Source organism: Eulemur rufifrons, chromosome 5, assembly GCF_041146395.1.
Source record: "Eulemur rufifrons isolate Redbay chromosome 5, OSU_ERuf_1, whole genome shotgun sequence".
NCBI classification, from domain to species: Eukaryota; Metazoa; Chordata; class Mammalia; order Primates; family Lemuridae; genus Eulemur; species Eulemur rufifrons.
In genome coordinates, this window is record NC_090987.1 from 16686599 (window position 1) to 16709936 (window position 23338).

The window sequence follows — 23338 nt, forward strand, 5'->3', positions numbered from 1 at the left end:
ACCGGACTGGAGAGGCGACAAAGCATCCCTAACCCGGACACCGCCCCGCCTCAGGCTCCACTTGCTCGCAGGCGTCTCTGCCGTCACAGCGCAGCACCACACCCGCGCTTGCTTTCAAACCGACCCAACATGGCGCTGGCTCGCCGTGCGCATGCGCGGCGCTCGGGGTTGTGGGGCTGAGCCGAGATCCGGGAGCCGGCACGGGGAAGAGGGCGCTGCGGGGCGTTGGGTCGCCACCCCTGCTGGGAGGTGTGATTTCTCCTCTTCTTTCTGGGGCTGAGAGGGGGTGTTTCTGGACCTCATCTACGTCACTGCTACCCACGCCCTCGCCGCCTCCGTCACTGCTATTCTCTACCAATCTACCCGCCAGACGGGCTATTTTCCCTTTGGCCGGTCCCCCGGGGCTGTGGGAGGGGACCGGGTGGGGAAAGAGACTTGGGGACGCCGGCCGTTGTCTCTTCTGTCGCTGAGAGCCAGCCCCACAGCACCAGTCCTTCCAAGTGGGCTCAGCCTCCCGCTTTCAGAGCATCTCCTCCCAAGATAAGACATCATCTCAGCCAGGGGGCAGCTCCCCCCACCACTTCCTTCCCTCCCTCCTGAGTGCCTTCCCCATCCCACCCCGAGCCCGGCCCTGCTAGGATTCCAGCTACCCCCTCACACACAAAGCAGATGCGTGATTGAAGAACGGAGTTTGGCCAGGGATGGGATTTAATAAACTCCTTGGGGACCTTAATTCCCAGGGAAGAATGGCAGTGACCCAGCACGGATTGGGGACCCAGTCAGGCAGCCCAGAAAGAGGGAGATTATACAGACAGATGTAAAGACCCACTAACAACATGTGTGAACCTGTCTACAAGGCTGGGACAGGATACGAGGTGCGAAGAATTCAGTTTCAACCAAGTGGTGTATCAGAATAAGATGCCATCTCAATATTGGTTTATGTTTACTTTCCACTGACCTTATGGGTGAAGATATTCTTGACCATCACTCCATCTGAATATGTTCCAGCTCATCTGATGTTACATCACCAGGTAATACTACTGTACTCTTGCTGTTTGCTCTTTCTTCTTTTCACCCTCTCCAGCTTATTAAACTTGACCTTCCCTTTTCTCTTGCAAATGAAAAAGTCCAGAAGCTATAAAATTGAGTTTAGTGGTTCAAACACATGTCTGTTGTGTGTCAGTGATTTGAAAATAAGACACAGTCCCTGCACGAGTTTACAACTAATAGTATGTTCCAATAATCAGAAAAATTTCTAGTCAGTCAATACTGAGTAGGCTACTGATAGGAAATCAAGAACTGTGTTTTATATGCTAGAGCAAGCCCAGGTCAGGGACCCGCCCAGGATTGTTAATGGCATGAGCTTCAAAGTTGGATTTTTTTAATCCACATTCCACCTAAATATCTTTTTAACTTAGCCATCTTTAAAATAATTTCTTAAAGATTCTTTCCATAGACAGTATCTTTTAAAGTTTCTCGTATTACCTTTTTCTCCCATCTTGGGGCATGTATAATAAATATTTCCTAATTGAGACATAAAGTGTAAATAAAGGACACTGAAAAGATAGGAAATTATCAAATTCAGTTACTCAAATTATCAGATTACCTAATTCCCAGATCAAAATAATTCTACTTATGCTTTGTTTCTTCACAGGTTAAGAGATATGGAGATTTCCACGAGGATTTGGAGAGGAGTCTCAATAGTTATTAAAATTCCGAATTACATCTGTTAGGAAAGGTAAAGAAACGAGGACTCTACTAGGAAAGAGAAGGTTATAATGGTTTACTAGAGTTTTTCAAATATAGAAGCTAGAAACTAGCTGTTATACCTTGCTAGGAGAACTACACAAGAGAAACTAGATTTATGATCCAACCTAAAGAGTTTTAGGTGAGAGCTACGGAAGAAATATTCTGATAATTAAACTTTAAGAAGGTTTATTGGGGTGCTTAAGGAGGCAGGTCTTTGGAGAGTTTAAATGATGGACTTAAATGTGTCTGTTTTAAGAAAAGAAGCTGACCTTTTTGATAACCTAGAACAGGACCCCACATTGTTTCAAGCACTTTTATATATAGTAACTTAATTAATCCTTATAACAACTCCATGAGATAGGTGTTATTATCCCCATTCTATAGATGTGGTAATTGAAGTTCAAAGTTTAAGCAGATTACCCAAAATAATATGGTTAGTGGTGAGTGGCAAAGTCAGGATTTGAATCTAGCTCTATGTTTGCACCTTCTTTCCACCATACCTGCCAGCTTTCCCTAACTGAAAACTGGATGATGGACCCAAGGACAAATGAGGCACAGCCTCCTGAACTCATTCACAGCCAAAAGAGTATCTTACTCAACTGTCTTGGCTACACCTACCACAGTACCTGTCTTAGTCCCTTCAGGCTGCTATAACCAAGTACCATTGACTGGATGGCTTATAAACAGTAGAAATTTATTTTTCACAGTTCTGGATGCTGGAAGTCTGAGCTGAGGGTGCCAGCATGGTTGGGTTCTAGTAAGGGCCCTAGTCCAGTTGCAGACTGTCAACTTCTGGTGGTGTCCTCACATGGCAGAAGAGACAAATGAGCTTTCTGGGGCCTCTTTTAAAAGGGCACTAATCCCATTCAAGAAGGCTTAGTCCTCATGATCTAATCACCTTCTAAATGCCCCACTTAATATCAGCACCTTGGGAGTTAGGGTTTCACCATATGAATTTCGGGGGAACCTAAACATTGAGTCCACTGCAGTACCTAACTTTGAGTAGGGCTTCAGTAAATGTGTTTAAATCGAATTAATTTAAACTTGATCCTGTCTGAGGAGGTGACATTTAAACAAAGACACCAATGAAGCAGAGTCAGCCATGTGAACCCATTGGGGAAGAATGTTCCAAGCAGAGGAAATGGCACGTACAAAGACCCTGAGGTAGGAAGTTGCTTGGTTGTATTTGAGGAACCTCCAGTATATCGATATTATTGCAGCTAAATGGACGAGAAGAAGACTAGCAGGAGGTGTGTTGGAAGGGAAGCCAGGGGTCAGATTGTGTAGTGCCACTGCCACTCACTTTAAAAAGAATGCATGATCAATACATTGTGATGCTTTGTAAGAGAAAGGAAGCATGATTAAGCTGTTAGAAATAGCCATGATTTATTGAATGACTGTTGTGTGCCAGGCACTAGACATTTAAGTACATTATCTTATTTAATCCTCACGCTAATTCTACAAGGTAGATAGCATCCCAATTTTACACTTTGAGGAAAATGGAAAAACACAAATATTAAGTAACATGCTTCACACGATTAATAATTGCCAAAGACAGGATTTGACCCAGGTTTTTTATTCCAAAGTCTGCCTTTTTCCACTATACGATTTAGGTTATTAAGTATGAAATGTCTGATTTCCTTAAATACTAAGTTTGACAGTTGATATCTCTGACCTTTCATTTTCACACTTCTTATTTTATGTTTATTGTGAAGGTACATCCTCAGTCTTTCAAAGGCACGTTTTGGCTTGTGATTATCTTTCAAATTTTTTTAGAGCAATTTTGGATAAGTCAAAAATTCATGTTATTTTCTAATATGAATTCCATCATGGAACCAATGGAGCACAGACAGCTCAAAATATCAATAAAGTGTTTGGAAAGGATGTGGCTAGTGAATGCACAGTACATCGATGGTTTGAGAAGTTCCGTTCTGGTGATTTTAATGTTGAAAATCACGTGGGGGACCTGAGACCAAGGTGGATAACGATGAGCTGAAAGCTGTAGTGGAAACACATCTATCTCAACCTATGCGTGAATTATAATAGTAGCAAGGTTTGACATTACTATTCCAACAATATTGGATCATTTGAAACAAATTGACGAGGTAAAGCTGGATGGATGGGTTCCGCATGAATTAACTGAATTGACTGCCACAGAAAAAAATCAGAAACATTTCCTTGGGACCACATGTTTTATTATGAAAATAGAATAAAAACTTCAAGTGTACTCTAAAGGTAAACATAAATAGAAAAACAAAATTTATTGACTTCTATTCATTTAATCCACATTTTTAGAATTAAATTGTCAATATTAACTGTAACAATAAGAACATCAACAAGTAAGATTTTATATATGCTTCCATGGCTCCAGCATCAAAACTAGAGTGAGTTAAATACAACTCTCATGGCAGTTAATGTTAAAAGAGCATCAGAAGAGAAATTGTCTCAAAGCTTGCCTTTCTTTGCTGTCATGACAAAAAAATAATTTCTATACCATATTGTTACATGTGATGAAAAATGGATTCTTTTTGACAATCGCAAGCTTTCAGCACAATGGTTGGGTAAAGATGAAATGCCAAAACACAGTCCAAAACCGAATTTCATCCAAAAAAGCTACTGGTATCTGTGTGGTGATCCAACGCTGGTATTATCCACTACAGCTTCATGAAACCTGGTCAATGGATTACAGCAGATGTCTATTGCAACCAATTGGATGAAATGATGAGGATGCTTGCGATTAAGCAGTCAAGATTTGTCACTAGAGACGGGCGAATCCTCTTGCAAGACAAATGCTCAACCACATGTTGCACAAACAATGCTCAAACTACAGAAGCTGGACTTGGAAACTCTCTGTCATCCACCGTATTCATCATACCTCGCACCAACTGATTGCCACTTTTTCCAGGCTTTGGACCACTTCTTGCAAGGAAAAATATTCAATTCTCAACAAGCTGTGGAAAATGCCTTTTGGGATTTCATCACCACTCTCCGGGCTTCTTGGCTGCTGGCATAAACAAGCTACCATTAAGGTGGCAAAACTGTGTTGATAGTTTAGGCATATACTTTGAATAATTGTACTGCTTCTCATTTGAGATATGACAAACTACACTTTTGATTAGAAATCGGGCATTTCATATTTAATTACCTAATATATTTTCTCATTTGAAAGACTTTGAGTAAGAAGAAAGGGGTTCATGCATGTATGCATTTAACAAGTAATTACTGTTCATTGCTATGTGACAGGCAGTGTAGAAAAAGTATTGAAATGTAATCTAGCATTTTAAAAGTTTTTATATTATTACATTCTTACCAATCATCCATTTTTAAATCTTTGCAGATAGATGGACTATAAGGCAATTGCCCAACAAACTGCCCAAGAAGTTTTAGGTTACAGTCAAGATACATCGGGCTGGAAAGTGGTTAAGATTTCAGTAAGAAAACAAGTCAACTATGTTTTTAGCGTCTTTTTTTTATTAATGAGAAACAATTCATTGTAAAATTTTTAAAAAAATATTTTCTCTGCTGGGCACAGTGGTGCACACCTGTAGTCCCATCTATTTGGGAATCTGAGGGAGAAGGATGGCTTGAGCCCAGGAGCTCAGGGCTGTAGTATGCAATGATCATGCATGTGACTACCCACTGTACTCCAGCCTGGGCAACATAGTGAAACCCCATCCTTAAGAAAAATAAAATATATATACATATATTTTTTCTTTTACAAACCAGAAAAAACGTATCTTTACTTTTGTTTTTTAATTTTCATTTTTTCTGTATCTGAACATAATTTATTTGTGGATTTTTATTCCCCATTGAGAAAAAGGTAACTGTTTCCAGCAAGGCTTCTAGAAAATTCCAAGGAAACCTGTGAGTATAATTTCCTATTTGCAATGATTGTTTTAATTTCAATGGTATAAATGTATCTGGAATTCATCACTCTTTCATTAACTATACAAATTATTTGATAGTAATCAGTAACTAAAAATTATTGTGACTAAACTGAAATGTGATATTAATAAAATAGAGCAATTATATACCATGTATATGATAACCCATGATGGCAGTGATCAGGCAGAAAAAAAAAAAAAGCAAGTTCAAACATTTTATCATGATCTGCAAGTCACTATCTGGCCCCTGTCTACCTCTCTGGCCTCATTGCCTACCATTTCATCCTCATTCTCCCTGTTAGAGCCACAACAGACTTCTGTTGCTTGAATGCATTGAGTGTAAACCCAACTCAGAGCCTTCCTATTTGCTTCTCTCTTGCCTGGCATGCTGTTCCCCCACATCTCCCCAAGGCTAATGGCATTTTTGTCCTCAAGGTCTCAGGTTCATTATCTCCTCTTTAGAGTGCCCTTTTGGCCACTTCGCCAAAGTTCCCAAATACACACAGTCAGGCACTATTTACCACATTATTCTGCCATTATCTTTTTCATAGCACTTATCACGATATATAATTTACCTGCATTTGTTTTCTTATTTATTATATGCCTTTTTTGTCAGATTATAAACCTGACAAGAGTAGGAACTTGAATAGGAACCAGACTAGAAATAAATCACTCTTGTTCATTGCAGTAGCTGTAGCACCACAACAGTGTCTTACACCTCAAGATATTTTCTCAATGTAGGCCTTTTCTCAATAATTTGTCACTCAAAAAGGGCCATTAGTGGTTAGCTTTGGGCATTTGCCTGCATACATGAGTAGAGTTTCAGTTATTTGGTTGGAATTTCTTTATGCCCTGGAGGGATGAAATAGAGACTTATCAACAGTTTGTCCTATGCATTCCCCTAAATGTTAGAAGCAGCTAACATTAATTTCTTACTATATGTCAGGCATTATGCTAAATACTTTTCTTTTATTGTTTAATTTACTCCTCATATGTCTCACAGTGTAAGCACTGTGGTTATTTTCATTTTACAGATGAATAAAGGCCTACATAAGTTACTATCCCTAAGTCACCTAGTTAGTAAGTATTGTGAGATGAAACTTAGAAGCCAGGACTTTGCTTCAGAGGCTATACTTTCACAATCATTATTTTTTTCTGACCTCCCCAAAACTATCAGATCTATCTGTGGAATAATCAAGACAAATTATCCAGAGAAGGATTATGGCAGAGTATACCTTTACTACCGTATGCATTTCATGCTTGCTTAGCATGTTACTTTCTTCTCCTCTACCAGTTATTTCCATACCGTTTATTATTGCTATTACTACCTCCACCACATTTAATCCTCTCGTCTATCCTCTGAGGCAGACAAGTGAGATAGTTTATAAATTTTATAAAGTAAAGCATTCAGATTTAAATAGGTTAAAAATATTTTTAAGTAACAAAAGTAATGAATAAAGTTTCTGTGACCAAAATGAAGAGTTCTGACTTAGCTGAGTATTCATCCTGGTTCAATATCTTCCTAACCTTGAATCCTAAAACTCTTCTTGACTATCAAAATAATTCAGATATTGTTAATAAGATAATTTAAAAGGTGTTGTTTCACTGTTATTATCCCCTCCCACCTTATGAAAAACTTAAGGAATGAAAATTTATGTTATTCAGTGATGAGAATTATAGCATGGTTTTATTAGAAAAATAGAATGTGGGGTTTATACTAGGTCATTTTCCACACTTCTATATTTCACAAGTAAAAGAATCAGTAACATCAGTAACAACACAGTCATTAACATCAGTAGCTGGTTTATAATTAATGCTGGGTGTGGGCAGAAGAGGAAATTAGTAAAAATGTATTTATAATGAAAAAATATAAATTGCAAATAAAAAGATATGACTATAACAAAATAATTAAAGACCAAGTTGTTCATAAATATTTTACTGAATTATTTTGTATTGCAGAATAGAATACAAATATATTTTATTTAGATAAAATATAGGTTCTCTACCTACTGTAAAAACATTAATAATTTCTACAGTAATTGCTTTTATGTAATAGATTTATATGGGAAACTGAATGTTATTCTCTATTTCAGAGAAAAAGAACTTAAGGAACAACTAATTCATTTTTTAATAACTTTATTGAGATATAACTTATACACTGTAAATTTTAGAACAGAGCTTCCACAACATCAGCTGGGAATTGTGGGCAGCAGAGATTTCAGTGTCTTCCCCTCCTACTGTGAGACCACAGCCCTGGACTGGAAGCTGGTGGGGAGAGGGAACTCTGTCTCTGTCTGCACCCACCTTGTAGAGCGGTGGCCCCCAACCTTTTTGGCACCAGAGACCAGTTTCATGGAAGACCATTTTTCCACAGACGGGTAGAGGAGGTGTGTGTGGAGGATGGTTTCAGGATGATTCAAGCACATTACATTTATTGTACAGTCAAACCTCTCTACTAATAATAATCTGTATTTGCAGCTGCTCCCCAGCATCTCCACCCCAGCTCCACCTCAGATCATTAGGCATTAGATTCTCATAAGAAGCACATAACCTAGATCCCTCGCATGTGCAGGGTTCATGCCCCTATGAGAATCTAACACAGCTGCCGCTGATCTAACAGGTAGTGGAGCTTACGCAGTAATGCAAGTGATGGGGAGTGGCTGTAAATACAGATGAAGTTTCACTCCCTCACTTCTCACCTCCTGCTGTGCAGCTGGCTCAGTTTCCAAGGGGCCATGGACTGATATGGGTTGGGGATCACAGTTGTAAAGTACCAAAGTACAGAAGTAGAGCTTCTGTAGGGTGAAGGAGATGGCTGGAAGCAGGTTGTGGCTCAGATGCCATAGACTCTCACTTTTTTTGCATAAACTTAGTAGATTTTTTCTTTAAAAAATGTTTCTCGGCCGGGCGAGGTGGCTCACGCCTGTAATCCTAGCACTCTGGGAGGCCGAGGTGGGCGGATCGTTTAAGCTCAGGAGTTCGAGACCAGCCTGAGCAAGAGCGAGACCCCATCTCTACTAAAAATAGAAAGAAATTATATGGACAGCTAAAAAATATATATAGAAAAAAAAATTAGCCGGGCATGGTGGTGCATGCCTGTAGTCCCAGCTACTCGGGAGGCTGAGACAGGAGGATCGCTTGAGCTCAGGAGTTTGAGGTTGCTGTGAGCTAGGCTGACGCCACGGCACTCACTCTAGCCTGGGCAACAGAGTGAGACTCTGTCTCAAAAAAAAAAAAAAAAAAAAAAAATGTTTCTCCATTTCTTGTATGCTCTTAGGTCAATTTCCAGAGACTCAAGTGGGGTTTTGTTTTATTCTTTTAAATGATTTTTACCAGTAAAATGGCTGTTTCACTGTGGAGATGGTTTACTAAACTCATCACATAGCCACTCTGGAAGTCCCACCCCCAACTCATTAATATTACATAGGAAATGCCAAAAATAAGATCACTGAAGGGCTATGAGGATCTTATCATTTTACAGGTGCTTCCCCAAGTTTAGAGTTTTTAGTATGCAAAAATAGACATTTTATACTATTTTTCTCCTTGCTCACCCTCGTAGTTACTATTCTGTCATTCACAAAAACCATAAAAGGCTATAAAATGATTTAGAGACATATTAAAATTGGTGTGGTTATACAAATCCACATTTACTAAAAGGTTTTCACTACAGCCTGAAATTAAATGTATAATTTGTAAAAAGTGTAACTTCATGTATACTGATCTGTCAGTTGTTCGAGATATCAGCTGAAGCTTGTCAGAAACTATAAGGGATAAGAGAAAATAGCTAAAATATTTTTAATTTGACCTTCACTTATAATGAGCACAAATTTTATTATAGATATTGATAAAATATCTAAAGAACTGTTTCATCTTAATGATTAATAGATATAAAAGATATATGACAAAATTGGTATATCTGAAGAGCCTTAAACACAAATACCGAATTGCTCAGTGCGTGATGGACTTAAGTACTCAAAACATAGATGTTTTCCATCTCCAAAGACACATGATATTTACATAATTTTAGAAGTCCCATAACTCCAGTACATCTCTAATTAGTTTATTATGATAAGGTACCTTAAGCCAGGCATGGTGGTATATACCTGTAATCCCAGCTATCTGTGGGGCTGAGGCAGCAGAATCCATTGAGCCTAGAAGTTCAAAACCAGCCTGGGCAACACAGTGAGACCCTGTCTCAAAAGAAAAACAAACAAACAAACAAAAAACATGAAAAAAATTAGATACTTTTTAAGTAGGAGCCTACCCTTTTCCTAAGACACAACTTTAATTATATTTTATAATCTTCCAGGAAGCAAAACAAATAATTTCTGCCTTGCATATAATAACTGTTACTCATACTTTTCTCCCTTTTGCAAAGTGACTAGAAAATAAAAGATCAACCATTCAGTGGACAGTCTAAGCCAGGCATTGGCAAACTTTTTCAGAGAGCAAATACTTTAGGCTTTACAGCCCACATAGTCTCTGTTGCAACGACTCATTCTGGCATTATAGTACAAAAGCACACAAAGACAACACATAAGTGAATGAATGTGGCTGTGTTTCAATAAAATATTACAATTGATCTTTGAGCAACGTGAGAGTTAGGGGTGCCAATTCCTATGCAGTCAAAAATTTGCTTATAACTTTTGACAGCCCAAAAACTTAACTATAAATACCCTACTTGTAGAAAAATGAATTTTGAAATAATGTATATTATTACAATGTATAGTTAAATGAACTTTGCTACTTTCCATTAAACATTAGTGTATTAAATTGCTGATATTATCTTCAAGTTTTCTTCACTGTTATTTGCTAAATTAGCCTACCTTTATACGCTTTGATAGCATTACATTTTCAGCTTAGACTAAAGTTTGAGTTCTCCTTGTTAATTATAGATACCGTGTGGAAGGGATAATTCCAGAATCAACAGCTAAACTATCTGATTTCCTCTACCAACCTGGAAACAGACTTACTTGGGATAAATCATTGAAGGTGTACAATATGATACAGAGGATTGATTCGGTAATTTATTGTTTAATACTGGACTTTTACTGCATTAACATTTTTTTAGTTTTATATCTTAATGAATTGAGTTTATTAAAACTATGTTATGTAGACACAGTATTTTATAGATTCAAGTGAGTTCAAATCTTTATAAAAGCCTTAAAATTTCCCTCTTACCTGTCAAGAATTTAATTCTAATTAGCTTTATTCTTTTTGTAAATGCATATTACATTCTGAATCTGGTCAATTCTTGCAGATGTGTGCCATTTGTTATGCGCAAACTGAAATCAGAGATTCACCTCCATTACATAGAAAACAAAGATTAAGCATGCCTTGCTGATGGGAAGTCTGCACACTTATTTTAGTCATATTATGTTAGATAACAGGAACAATGTAGACAAACGCCATAGGGACTAAAGAACAAACGGCATGTAATGTTTAAGAGCAAGAATAAAGTAAGGAAATAACATTATACAGAAGGTTGCAGTTTAGGAACACTTTCAAATGCATTATTTTACTTAAACAGATATGAAGAGGGAGAATAAAATCAAAGGGAAAAGAAAAATACAGGTAATCAGAATAGAAAGTTGAAGACAGGACAGGCGAGAGAAGGGAAGAGGGCATATGAGAGGAAAGTAGGGATTAGAAAGGGATAGAAGAAAAAATCAGTGCCAGGTGAGGGTAGAGTGAAAGCTCAGGAGGAGAAACAAATGAAGTAAAAGAATGACACAGGGTGAAATGGGATAGAAACAAGCAAAAAGAAGTGGAGTGAGGAATTCTGAACTTTGGTACACACACTATAGATCTGTCATTCATTAAGACCACTATAAAAATAACCACCTGGAAGGGAGGGGTGATAATTCTCCTGTCTTAATGTCATGTGTTCAAATTTGTTCTCTTTGTTCTCCATTTCTGTTATTGTTTGTGTTTTTCCTTACGAATCTGTTTGTGAGGGAATCCTGACTTTGTTCCAGGCTCTCCCCAAACAAACGTTTATATTCTTTTGACTAATTAATTCATTTCATAAATACTTTTTGAGCACTTGTTGTGAACATACTGTTTCAGGAATCAGGGATACATAAGGGAAGAAGACAGAAAATGTCCCTGCTTTCACAGAGCTTATACTGTGGTCAGAAAAGACATAATCAACAAGTAAACAATAGAAAAAACTTATCAGATAATGATTAGTATTATGAAGGCTAAGATTGATGAGAATAAGTATTACGAAAGATAACAGTATAGACAATAACCAGGAGAAGCTAATGTATAGCTAGTTAATCAGGAAGGGTCTGAGTGAAAGACATTTGATTAGAAACCCAAGGAACAAAATGGAGATGTGCAAAGATCTGGGAGAGAGTAACAGGCAGAAGGGAATGCAAATGCAAGGTCTTGAGGCTGGAGAGAGTTTAGCAATGTTTGGTGAAGAGAAAAACAAGGTCTGTGGGGCTTGAACAGAAAGAGCAAGGAAAAGAGTGGTAGGAGGTGAAGTTGGAGAGGTTAGGCTGGGATCAGATTCTGCAAGAGTCTGATAGGTCAGGGGGAGAAATCTTATTCTAAGTTCAGTGGAAAGCCATTGGAGTTTTTTAAGCAGGGGAGTGACTGGTTTGATTTACACTTTCAAGAGACAACTGCTAAAAGGAGTATGGATGTAAGGGGGCAAGAATGAAATCAGTGAGAACAGTTAGGAGGATATCATAGCAATCCCAATGAGACATCATGGTGGCTTGTGCTGGGGTGGTAGCAGTGGAGAGGGAGATGGATCAGAAGATCCAAAGATACACTTCAGAGATAGAGTCAATAGGACTTACTGATGCAGGGAGAGAGGAACCAAAGATGGGTCTTCTAAAACTGGATTGTGGTAAAGCTTGCACAACTAAATAAATTTACTTTAGAAAATTCATTGAACTGTAGGTGAAGATATGATATGTAAATTATATGTCGATATACTTTTTAAAAAAATGAATCCTAGGTTTTTGGCTAATAATAACTTCATTAGAAAGAGGTAAGAAATGTGAACGATGGAGTAAAACTAAATTTTATGATTTTCATAAATGACTAAATTTGTTAAATTGCAGATCACTGGGTCTTTGGTTCTTTGAGTCTCCAACCCACATTCCACTCATCAAAACAAACAGAAATCAATAAATGCCCAACATATCTGCCACCACCTCATCATTTATTTAGAATATTATAATTTTACCTACTTTGATTAAACTGATCTTAAAGTCTGGGGGAGAAGAGAGGTTGTAGAAAAAGCCCAGGAAGGTAAATCAGTTTCATCTTGTAGAAAGACCTTGATCTTCATCAGTTTCATCTTGAAGGGAGGAAGTTCCCATTCACAAAAACACATGTCTATGACCTTGGGATTTGAACATTCAGTTTAAGAAACGTCCATCACAAATGAAAATTCAATTGGACTATTTCATTCATCATTGTATGATACTAACCATACAGTTCCATTAGCACTTCAGATATTTCTTTGTTGTTGCAAGTCATCTGTAATGATGGAAAGAATACTAGATGTGGCATCAAAAAACTTAACAAATTCAGAGAGAATATGTGGCTGCCCAAGGTTACCACAGCCAATATATGGTAGATCCAGGATTTGTACCTGATCTCATAATCCCAAGCCCTTTCCAGTATACCACAGTGTTTTTGAATACCATTAGTGTAAGAATTATTATTTTACCTTCCTATTAATATTTATAGTATTTCATTTCCAGGGGTGTGTCTTTATTGCTTCCTCTTCACCCTATTGGTGAGGAAAGGATTCCCACTCTAGGGCTATGCGGATGGCCAAACGCACGATATCTATCACTGGACAAATGAAATTGACAGAAGCTTACTAATCATTAATCACAGACCAGGGGAGGCGGACATACAATGACACACAAGGGTGACATGGTAACAGAGTGAATAACCAGGGGCTGTGGGAGGCAGACTCTGTGGTGTCAACAGGGTGAAGTAAGCCCCAGTTCTTGAAGGAGGATGTGATTGATTTGTCTGAATAATTCTAAGGGCCAGCAGGGAGCTAACTGAAATCCACAAAACAGGGGTAAGTAGTAACTAACTGTGCTGGTCCTCTTGACAAGGAGGGTTGTTTGGCTAGAGGATCTTATCTGCAGCAGCAGAGTGGGGAGAGAACTTGCAGTTAGGCATTCAAGACCCTCCTGTCTCATCAAATGTCAAGGCAGCACATAATATTGGTCTTTAATTTTAGGCCTTATACCCCAGGGTGTTAAATCAATGCATTTTTCAGAATATATTACCTAGTCAATGTGGAGTAGTTGAAATAGTACTGTACAGGGATTCAGGAAACCTGGGTTCTAGTTCTGTACTTAATCTCTAGTTGTGCATGTGATTTAATCTGTTAGGCTTCAATTTCTCCATCTAAAAACTGAAAGAGTAGATTATCTCAAGATTACTTCCTGAATTTTATACACTCATAATTATAGATCTAAATGCTCCTTTAATACTCAAAATGCAAGCTGCTTTGGTGATAATGTCTTAAAACTTCAAAGCCCTGCCTTTTCCAAATAGAGGCCAATCTGGAGCAATGAAATTCTTTGGGGAACAATACAAAGAAAAGATATTAAGTAATTGTTGCTATATATATCAAAACATCACTATGTACTCCATGAATATATACGATTGTTTGTCAATTAAAAAAATAAAACTTTAAAAATAAGTAAATAAATAGTTGTTACAATCTTTATGGTTTGATTTGTTGCAGGACACAGTTTTGTGTCATACCATTACGCAAAGTTTTGCCATGGGCTCAATTTCCCCCCGAGACTTTATCGACTTAGTAAACATCAAGCACTACGAAGGAAATATGAGCATTATCAGTTGTAAGTTGAACTACTTTGCTCACATTTTGGAATTATTATGAGTTATTAGTAAATTTTTCCCCTTTAATTCAGTTTGGAAGAAATTATATTTTCAACTATTTCCTTTTTTTAAATTTACTCAGTGGGACCAACAAGTACACATACCATGTAGACATGCCTGATATTTTACCATTTCGTACCATAAGGAACTTTGGATTCAAGGCAATTTAAAATAACTCATTGTGAAGGGACTTTGGTAGAACAATGGCATAGAGCTCTCTTTTTCCTCTTAATCTCACATCTATCTAAACAGTTTCCCCTACTGTAAATTATTTGGGGATAGGGACAATTAAGTTTTGTTAGTTATTATTTCCCAACAAGCTTTCAGTTACTCTGAGATGTCTGTAGCACTCTAAATTTCAGAGTCCAAAATGAGTCATAGCACTCACTCAAACCCAGTTATCTGTCTTGCAGCATACTAAGGGCTGATGTTCATAATGTTCATATATGTTTTGTTGTCTCATTTTTGAAATGAGGCCACATAAAATGTAGTCACTGCCTACAACACAAAATATTGTCTGTCTGAATCATAGATCTGGTATTTTTCATATTTTTAAAGCAGATCATTTCTATCTCATTACTGATCAGAGGGAAGCTTGAGTACTGAGGTTAAAATCAACAAGTAGAGGTCATCAGTCATTTGGTACACAGATCACTACTGAATTTGCTTTAAGAAATTTTCATTGAATGGATTTTTGATGAATACTTGTAATTTTCTTCTTAATGGTTTTTTTTTTTTTTAGCCTGCACTGCATCTTGCTTTGAGCTAAATATTTTGCATGCATTCTCTCACTAATGAGGAAACTGAAGTTGACAGAAATTAAGCAGTTAAGAAATTAAGCTACATAGCTAAGAAGCAGCTGAACCAAAATTAAAACTCAGGTCTCTCTGATTTTCCAGAATAAATGCTGACTACCCCACCATATGCTTCACAAAAGACCCATACCTGTTTGTAGACTATAATCAATTTCTTTCTTTCTTTTTTTTTTTTTTTTTTTTTGAGACAGAGTCTCGCTCTGTTGCTGGGGCTAGAGTGCCATGGCATCAGCCTAGCTCACAGCAACCTCAAACTCCTGGGCTCAAGTGATCCTCCTACCTCAGCCTCCCAAGTAGCTGAAACTATAAGCATGCACCACCACGCCCGGCTAATTTTTTCTATATATTTTTAGTTGTCCAGCTAATTTCTATTTTTTTAGTAGAGATGGGTCTTGCTGTTGCTTAGGCTGGTCTCGAACTCCTGAGCTCAAATGATCCACCTGCCTAGGCCTCCCAGAGTGCTAGGATTACAGGCGTAAGCCACCGCACCCAGCCCTCCAATTTCTTTTTAATACATTAACTGCCATGTGAGTTGTAGTTAACTCATGCTAGTTTTGAGCCCGGGGTCTTGTGAAGTATATGAAGGCTCAATTCTCTGAAACTAATTCAATAAGTATGTCGTGAGTCACATATAACTCAATTGACATGCAGTGTAAAAATTGATTCAAGCACCACGTGAGTGGCATGTAACTCATGCACAGAAAACAAAAAATAACAAATTTTTCATTAAATTAGAAAGGATTGTTTTATTTTCAAAATTTCTATTCCATTTTCATAATAAAACACTGTGGCCCCACGGAAAAAAAAACATTTTCTTTCCTAGTGTGGCAGTCACCGTGTTAAAGAAAAACAAGCATAATCTCCGTATTTCAAAAAGAAAAAAAATATTTAATATCACCCTGGAAGTGCCATTATGCCAACATAACAGGCTGTGTTAAGATAATGTTACAAGTCATAAAAATGGAAAATTCATTGAACCACATTAGTCTCCTAAGTTAGGGTTTCACATTGTATTTCCCACAGAATTGATTGCCTATGTTAAAATCATATAGAAAAATCCATCTTCTCTGACAAGAGCAGGATTCAGTTGCACAGAATAAACAAATATAGTTTTAACAAATATATTTCTTAAAATATTTTTATAAACAGTATATATGATAACCATAAATTAAATCATAATCAAACCACCTCCCTCTACATTCACATATAATACAGATACTAGGCTGTGTAATTCCTAAAACAAACTCCTACTGATTTTTAACTATAGTTTGAAGTTAGCTACAGGGAATTGGCAGAAGGGGGCATTTTAAACTCTTTATTGATAGACCATCTAACTACTTTAAACACTTTATTTAAAAAAATGATTAACAAGAAAATCTATGAGCCCACAACAATAGAAGTCTTTTTCTATGTGATAACTTCTTTTGCTTCAAATCTCAAAAAACAGGCCAGGCATGGTGGCTCATGCCTGTAATCCTAGCTCTTTGGGATGCTGAGGCAGGAGGATCACTTGAGGCCAGGAGTTTGAGAACAGCCAGGGCAATAGTGAGACCTTGTCTCTACAAAAAAGTTTTTTAAAAAATTAGCCAGGTGTGGTGTCACGCGCCTGAAGTCCCAGCTGTTCATGAGGCTGAGGCAGGAAGGTTGCTTGAGCCCAGGAGTTGGAGGTTGCAGTGAGCTATGATGATGTCACTGCACTCTAGACTGGGCAACAGAGTGAGACCCAGTCTCAGAAAATTTTTTTTTAAATCTCAGAAAGTAATTAAATGATACTTTTAACAGTTTTTCTTGTATAGACAATGTAACAGCATCTTAGAAATACTAGCAGGCCAAACTTTGAAAGGACAATAGTGTTCATAGTGGTATTTTCTCAGTTTTGGCTTGTGTATATATTCATATATGCAAACATATTCACATGTATAAAGCTAATGTTAATGCTGATAACTAACTTAAATGCCATATCATACATTTTTTTAAAAAATATGTTACTGAAAGTAGAGTTTTTCATCTTTGTAGAGGTTTCATTTTAATTTTTTTTAATCACTTAGCTCAAAGTGTGGATTTTCCAGGATTTCCTCCATCTTCAAATTATATCCGTGGTTATAACCATCCTTGTGGCTTTGTATGTTCACCTCTGAGTGAGTAAGTGTTATTTGCATTTATTTATTTTAGCAATGTTTTTAGTTCAACTTGTGATTTAGTCTAGGATTTCTGGCTCATAGAAATACGTACCAGCATATTCAGTTGGGGGAAAAAAACTGCCCCTAATGTGATTTTTAAAATGACTTTTTATAATTGTTTTCATCTTAAGTATAATCAGAATGGATACTTCCCTGCACAGAATGATTTGAGGTTTCTGAGAACAGTCAAACATACAAACATTTCCCTGCAGTTAAACTTCCCTAATGTTTTATATTTTTCCATTAGAGTCACTTCTATAAATTATTAAGGAATTTTTGTGAATTAAAAATAAATTTCACTAGAAGTATAACATATTTATTAGCAATGAATGCTTTACCTTGAATGAATTCTTCCCCATGGACTACCTGCTAGGGAGGAGCAGACACCTGCAGAATGAGACGTCCAGTAGATACATTCAGGTAAGAAGAAAGCTGGAGAAATCAGAGATGAGTCACTGCCTAAAGGTGGCCAGCCTAGGGATAAAATGGCAACATAAAATATACATATTCTGTAAAAGCATGTACTCTAATTCATTGTTTATCATTTCACAAATTCTTTAAGTTTTAATATTTGCTAAATGATTTTTATTAAGTAAAAGACATTAGCATATAAAAACATGTAATAAAACTTCATATTGGTCAGATATAAACATCTTAATACAAGAAAAAAATATTTATGTGAAAGAAGCCAAAATAAAATTAAATTTTAGATGAGTATTTCTTAATGTTTTCTGTATTGAATTAGAGAACTGAAAAACCTCACAATTATTCACATTAATGGACAGGATCATTGGTGCGGATAATAATAATGATAACAATGCATTGTCTTTCTATCCATTTGTCAGTTTTGAATCTATGGCCAAGAGTTTATTTTCCATAGCAGGAGAGAACAAAACAAATCTTCTCAAAACCATTAGGGGGTTTTGGCCTAGATCCAGTTGCTTGTGGCACAGAATAACCAATGGCTGAGACTATGAGGATTGCCAAGGAAGAAAGGATATTTTGATATGAAAGACATGTTAAAAGCAGAAGCAGCCTCAAATCCCTCTTCCCATCTAAGGGAGAGTATGGGCTTTTTAAAGAGGGGAAATTAACAAGAGACAAGTTGTCTAGAAATTAAGAAGGGGAAATGAACAAGAGTCTATGTGCTTGGAGCAGGTTACTGAGGGATGGTGAGTCTTGGCTCAGGAAGTCTGCCCAGGAGCCTTTGGAATCTCAGCTCCTTTGTCTTGCAGAAATTCTGCCATTTCTGGGAAATAACTCAAGAAGGTCAAGTAGTTAGTTAGGGAGAGGATTATAAAAAAAAAAAAAAAAAAAAAAAACTTATAAGGGTCATTGAAATTTGTTCCTAGAACCAGTTACACAAAGGATTATTACTCCAAATCAGCAAGGTAAATCAGCTGCTGGCAGAGACTCTAGTTGGGAAATTACACACTTGAAGTGTGCTTCATAGGCCAGGCCCTTTCTTGTACCTTGTCAACTGTAGAGATACTCTCGAGTAAACACTGGAAAGGCTTTCTTATGTGTGTAAAGCCATAGTAAACTCAAATAGAGATTTAAGACCATACAAACTGCTATTACAGACAGTAGTACCCCCTTATCAGCAGAGGATATGTTCCAAGACCTCCAGTGGATGCTTAAAACTGCAGATAGTACCAAACCATACATACACTATGCTTTTTCAATCTGATAACTGAAAGGGCTACTAAGTAACTAAGTGACTAAGTAGCATATAGAGTGTGAATATGCTGGAAAAAGGTATTCATGTCCTAGACGGGACTGAGCAGGATGGCACAAGATTTCATCATGCTGCTTAGAATGATGTACAATTTGAAATGTAAGAATGTTTTATTTTTGGAATTTTCCATTTAATACTTCATATCATGGGTTGACTGTGAGTAAATGGAACAGCAGAAAGTGAAACAGAGATAAGGAAGGCCTACTGTATTCTCAATCCAGCCATTTGAGGCACTGTAAAAATAGTCTAAACTCTGCACAGAGAAGAGTATAAGAAAATGGACACTCACACTATTGGTGGGAGCAGTGGTTTTCATATCCCTTAAAAGAATTTTATAAAACTGCATTCCCCCTTGCACATTTTTTAGTTGGCATAAAAAATTTTCAAAGAATTAAATGGATGAAAAGGAAACAATTTTCAGCATATGCTAAATACTGACATTAAAAAATAGTTATATCATCTAATAGATTATAAATGCCATAACAATTTGAAACCCACCATGACATTATCCATTTCAAAATATATACAACGTTTCCTTTTAAAAGTCAGAAATTTTATGTCATTTCTTTTCTCCTTGAACTCACATTTTTATTTTTCCCCTCACATAATTTTATTCTAATAGAGTGTTTTATGCTTTGAATTCTTTTTTAATCACTCTATCATAATTCTCTGCAAAAATAATATATATTTAAGTTTTTAAATTTATTTCCTATGGCCTTAGTACCTAAGAATTAAAAATGTATGCCTTCTGTACTAAGTTATCATTACACATTGATCAAAACTTTAAAAATTACAAATTTTGTTACATAATTATTAAACATAATGCAAACTGTTATTGTAAACACATCTTTTATAATTAGTAAAAATGAAATATCCTTTACTATGTGCCAGATATTGTTGTAAACAATTTTGCACATATTAACTCATTTGATCCTCAAAGTAACCCCATGAAGTGTAGGTAGTATTACTATGCCCAACTGTCAGAAAAGAAAATGGAAGCCCAGAGAGAATAAGGAACTTTCTTGGGGTTAAATATAGGTAATAGTAAAGCTCAGTTTCAAACCAAGGCAGACTGGTTCCTGAGTCCATGCTTCTAACCATTATACTCATTTCATTTAGGTGTGGATGGGTAAATAATAAAATCAGACAGCATTCAATATAAAGTCTACTCCTACTTTTTAGTTTACAAATATAAGAACTGAGAAAATTTACTCACATAAATAAATGGGTTAAATGGAAGGAGTTTAATTCCAGCACTATCATTCAATGCCTTAAAATCTTTCTGAATTATATGCCATAAATTACATAGTAACTAACCTATCATCAAAAAATATTTTAAATGACCTATCAGCTGACAATTCAATTAGATCCTTAAGTTTTATTAAAAGAATTGACATGACTTGGGAAAGGATATATTATCCAGTCATTAATCATTCACTTTCTCAACTCACTTCTAATAGATGAGATTTTCCCTTTAACATCTCAAAGATTTTTGCATGCCAGGGTAAAGCACTATTCAGTACTATTTAGTATGGATGATAGGTATGCCTTTGTTCTGTAAAGCAAAAGTAGGGTAATTGTGAACAGGTTGATGGGAAAGTAAAAGCCCACATCTCCATCAGAGATATATTCTCAGATCAGATTAAGGAAAAAAATGCATATGGAAATAGAAATTTGTAAAATTTATTCCCTTAAAAGTATTCATCCTCTCATACCCCAGTTTGAAAATCACTGGTTTATAATATAAAATACTAGTCTTCTTAGGGGGCAATTTGGAAATAACATGTCAAAATTTTAAATGCACAAACATTTGACCTAGGTATGTATGATATATTATGTACATATGTATTATTTCTTTGCATATATATAGACAACCGTCTGAAAAGATAGTTAAAATTATAAACGGGGATTTTCTCTGGGGAACAGGATAACAGGAATAAGAAAGGGGTAATCCTCTTTAATTATGAAAAATCTGTGTTGCTTAAATTTTCATAATAAATATATATTACCTTTATAATTTTTAAAAGTCAATGAAATGACAAAAAAAGGTGACTAAAACTAAAGATTTTAAGATGTATTCTAACTACTTAATATTTCTATTTAAAATTTTATTTATAGGGATGTGTTTGCAAGTCACTCTATTTTTTTTCCTTCCTTTGGTAAGTATCTTATCATAAGCACTATGGAGGGAATCAGTGGTATATGAGACAAGAATCCTGTTCACTACAAACTTGTAAAGTCAATAGGTAAATCTAAAAGTTCTTTATCTTTTTTAAAACTTTTCCTTTGCTTACAGAAACCGAGAATATTCCAAACTAGTGATGTTTGTCCAGACAGAAATGAGAGGAAAATTGTCCCCATCAATAATTGAAAAAACCATGCCTTCCAACTTAGTAAGTTTCATCCTCAATGCAAAAGATGGAATAAAGGCACAGAAAACTTCATCAGGATATGGATTTCATCCTAATACTCTTTCATCATTCCAAAACAAGAAATGAGGTCTTGCTGCTATGAAATCATGTGCAGCAGTTATTGCAGTTTACTTGTGAGTCAACATGCATAAATACAGTTAAAGGATTCTAGACAGTACTCTTATACAAATTACTGAAGATACTTTGTGAAAATAAGAACTCATAGTTGTACAAGAAAACAGCATTAAATAGTTTTTAATCTCACATAAGAATGATGTTAAATAACAAATGTTATTAATACATTTTTACCTTTTGCTTTTGCCCCTGGAAAATGCTGTGTATGAGAATCAATAAGAAAGCAGATGCAGAGATCAGCTTTAAAGATTAAGATACATTTTAAATTGTTTTTCTTTCACATACTGTTTCAATTGAGAATTATAGGGAATATGAACATAAAAATTAAAAAGAATTCCACTAGAATGTATTACCAATGACATTAAGAATTTAAAATTGAATGAGTCATGTATCAATTTCTGGTTGTGGGCCACAAGACGTAGTAGCTCATTTCTCCCATCTTTCCTCTTACAACCTAAAAACCCTGCACATAACACAGCACACAAGCATAAGAAAACTCTAGCATAGGTGGAAAGAATAAGCAAATTGTCTAGGGGCCTTGAAACTTGAGGAATGACATTCAGTAGTTTCTCTGGGTTTCCTTATTGCTGCCCGTATATCCCAGACAGGGCACTGCAGAAGACTCCATATAGTAACCATCAAAAGGCATACAAACAAAACAAAACAAAAAACCCCATTTGCACTCAAATGTTTATAGCAGCACAATTCACAATTGCAAAGATGTAGAAACAACCCAAGTGCCCATCAATACATGAGTGGATTAATAAAATGTGGTATATGTATACATACCATGGAGTACTACTCAGCTATAAGAAACAATGGCACCTCTTGTATTTTCCTGGAGAGAGCTAGAACCCATTCTACTAAGTGAAGTATCCCAAGAATGGAAAAATAAGCACCACATGTGCTCACCATCAAATTGGTTTCGCTGATCAACATCTAAGTGCACATACAGGAATAACATTAATCAGATGTCGGGCAGATGGGAGCAGAGAGGAAGGGAAGGGTGTATACATACATAATGAGTGCAATGAGCACCATCTGGGGGATGGACACGCTTGAAGCTCTGACTCGGGGGAGGAGGGGCAAGGGCAATATACATAAGCTAAACTTTTGTACCCCCATAATATGCCGAAATAAAAAAAGTTAAAAATAAAAAAACCCCAATGGCATGAAAAAGACTGCTCCTAGCCATAGGACCAGGAAGGAAAAGGGTGGCCCAATAGAACAAAAACACTTTTTAGCAATGCCCACCATTCACCAGGCAAACATCAACCTAAAAACCACCCCCACCCCACCCCCTGTGGTTTCAGTGGAGCAGAGAGATGCTCTTCCATCCTACCCCTCCCCCCTCCCACAGATGATGCCGCTCTGACACCCCCACTCTATGGTGTCTGCAAAGCATCAGAGGGAGCTAATCTCCCATCTTACATCTGGTAGACGCAGACATCACTCTGATTACCCTTCCAGGTGGTGTAGGCTGACCAAGCAGGAAGCTGATCTTCTATTTTATACCCCAGCAGAAAGAGGT

General features: G+C 36.6%; 1 protein-coding gene across 2 annotated transcripts; it reads left to right on the forward strand.

Moving 5' to 3' along the window:
- Positions 1–183: 183 nt before the first annotated feature.
- Positions 184–21936, forward strand: STARD6 (StAR related lipid transfer domain containing 6). Of its 2 annotated transcripts, XM_069467975.1 has the most exons (8): positions 184–249; positions 1655–1738; positions 5087–5180; positions 5564–5613; positions 10529–10655; positions 14371–14488; positions 17392–17485; positions 21558–21936. In XM_069467975.1, the coding sequence occupies exons 3-8, from the start codon at positions 5091–5093 to the stop codon at positions 21757–21759; spliced, it is 681 nt and encodes a 226-aa protein (XP_069324076.1). In that variant the 5' UTR covers positions 184–249; positions 1655–1738; positions 5087–5090; the 3' UTR covers positions 21760–21936. The 2 variants fall into 2 exon arrangements, with proteins under 2 accessions (XP_069324076.1, XP_069324077.1); XM_069467976.1 differs by lacking the exons at positions 5564–5613; positions 10529–10655.
- Positions 21937–23338: the final 1402 nt, after the last annotated feature.

Coding starts and splice junctions, on each gene's coding strand:
- STARD6 (XM_069467975.1), top strand. CDS start 5,091: ATGGACTATAAGGCAATTGCCCAACAAACTGCCCAAGAAGTTTTAGGT. Junction 5,181..5,563: donor GGAAAGTGGTTAAGATTTCA/GTAAGAAAACAA, acceptor TTCCCCATTGAG/AAAAAGGTAACTGTTTCCAG. Junction 10,656..14,370: donor TGATACAGAGGATTGATTCG/GTAATTTATTGT, acceptor GATTTGTTGCAG/GACACAGTTTTGTGTCATAC.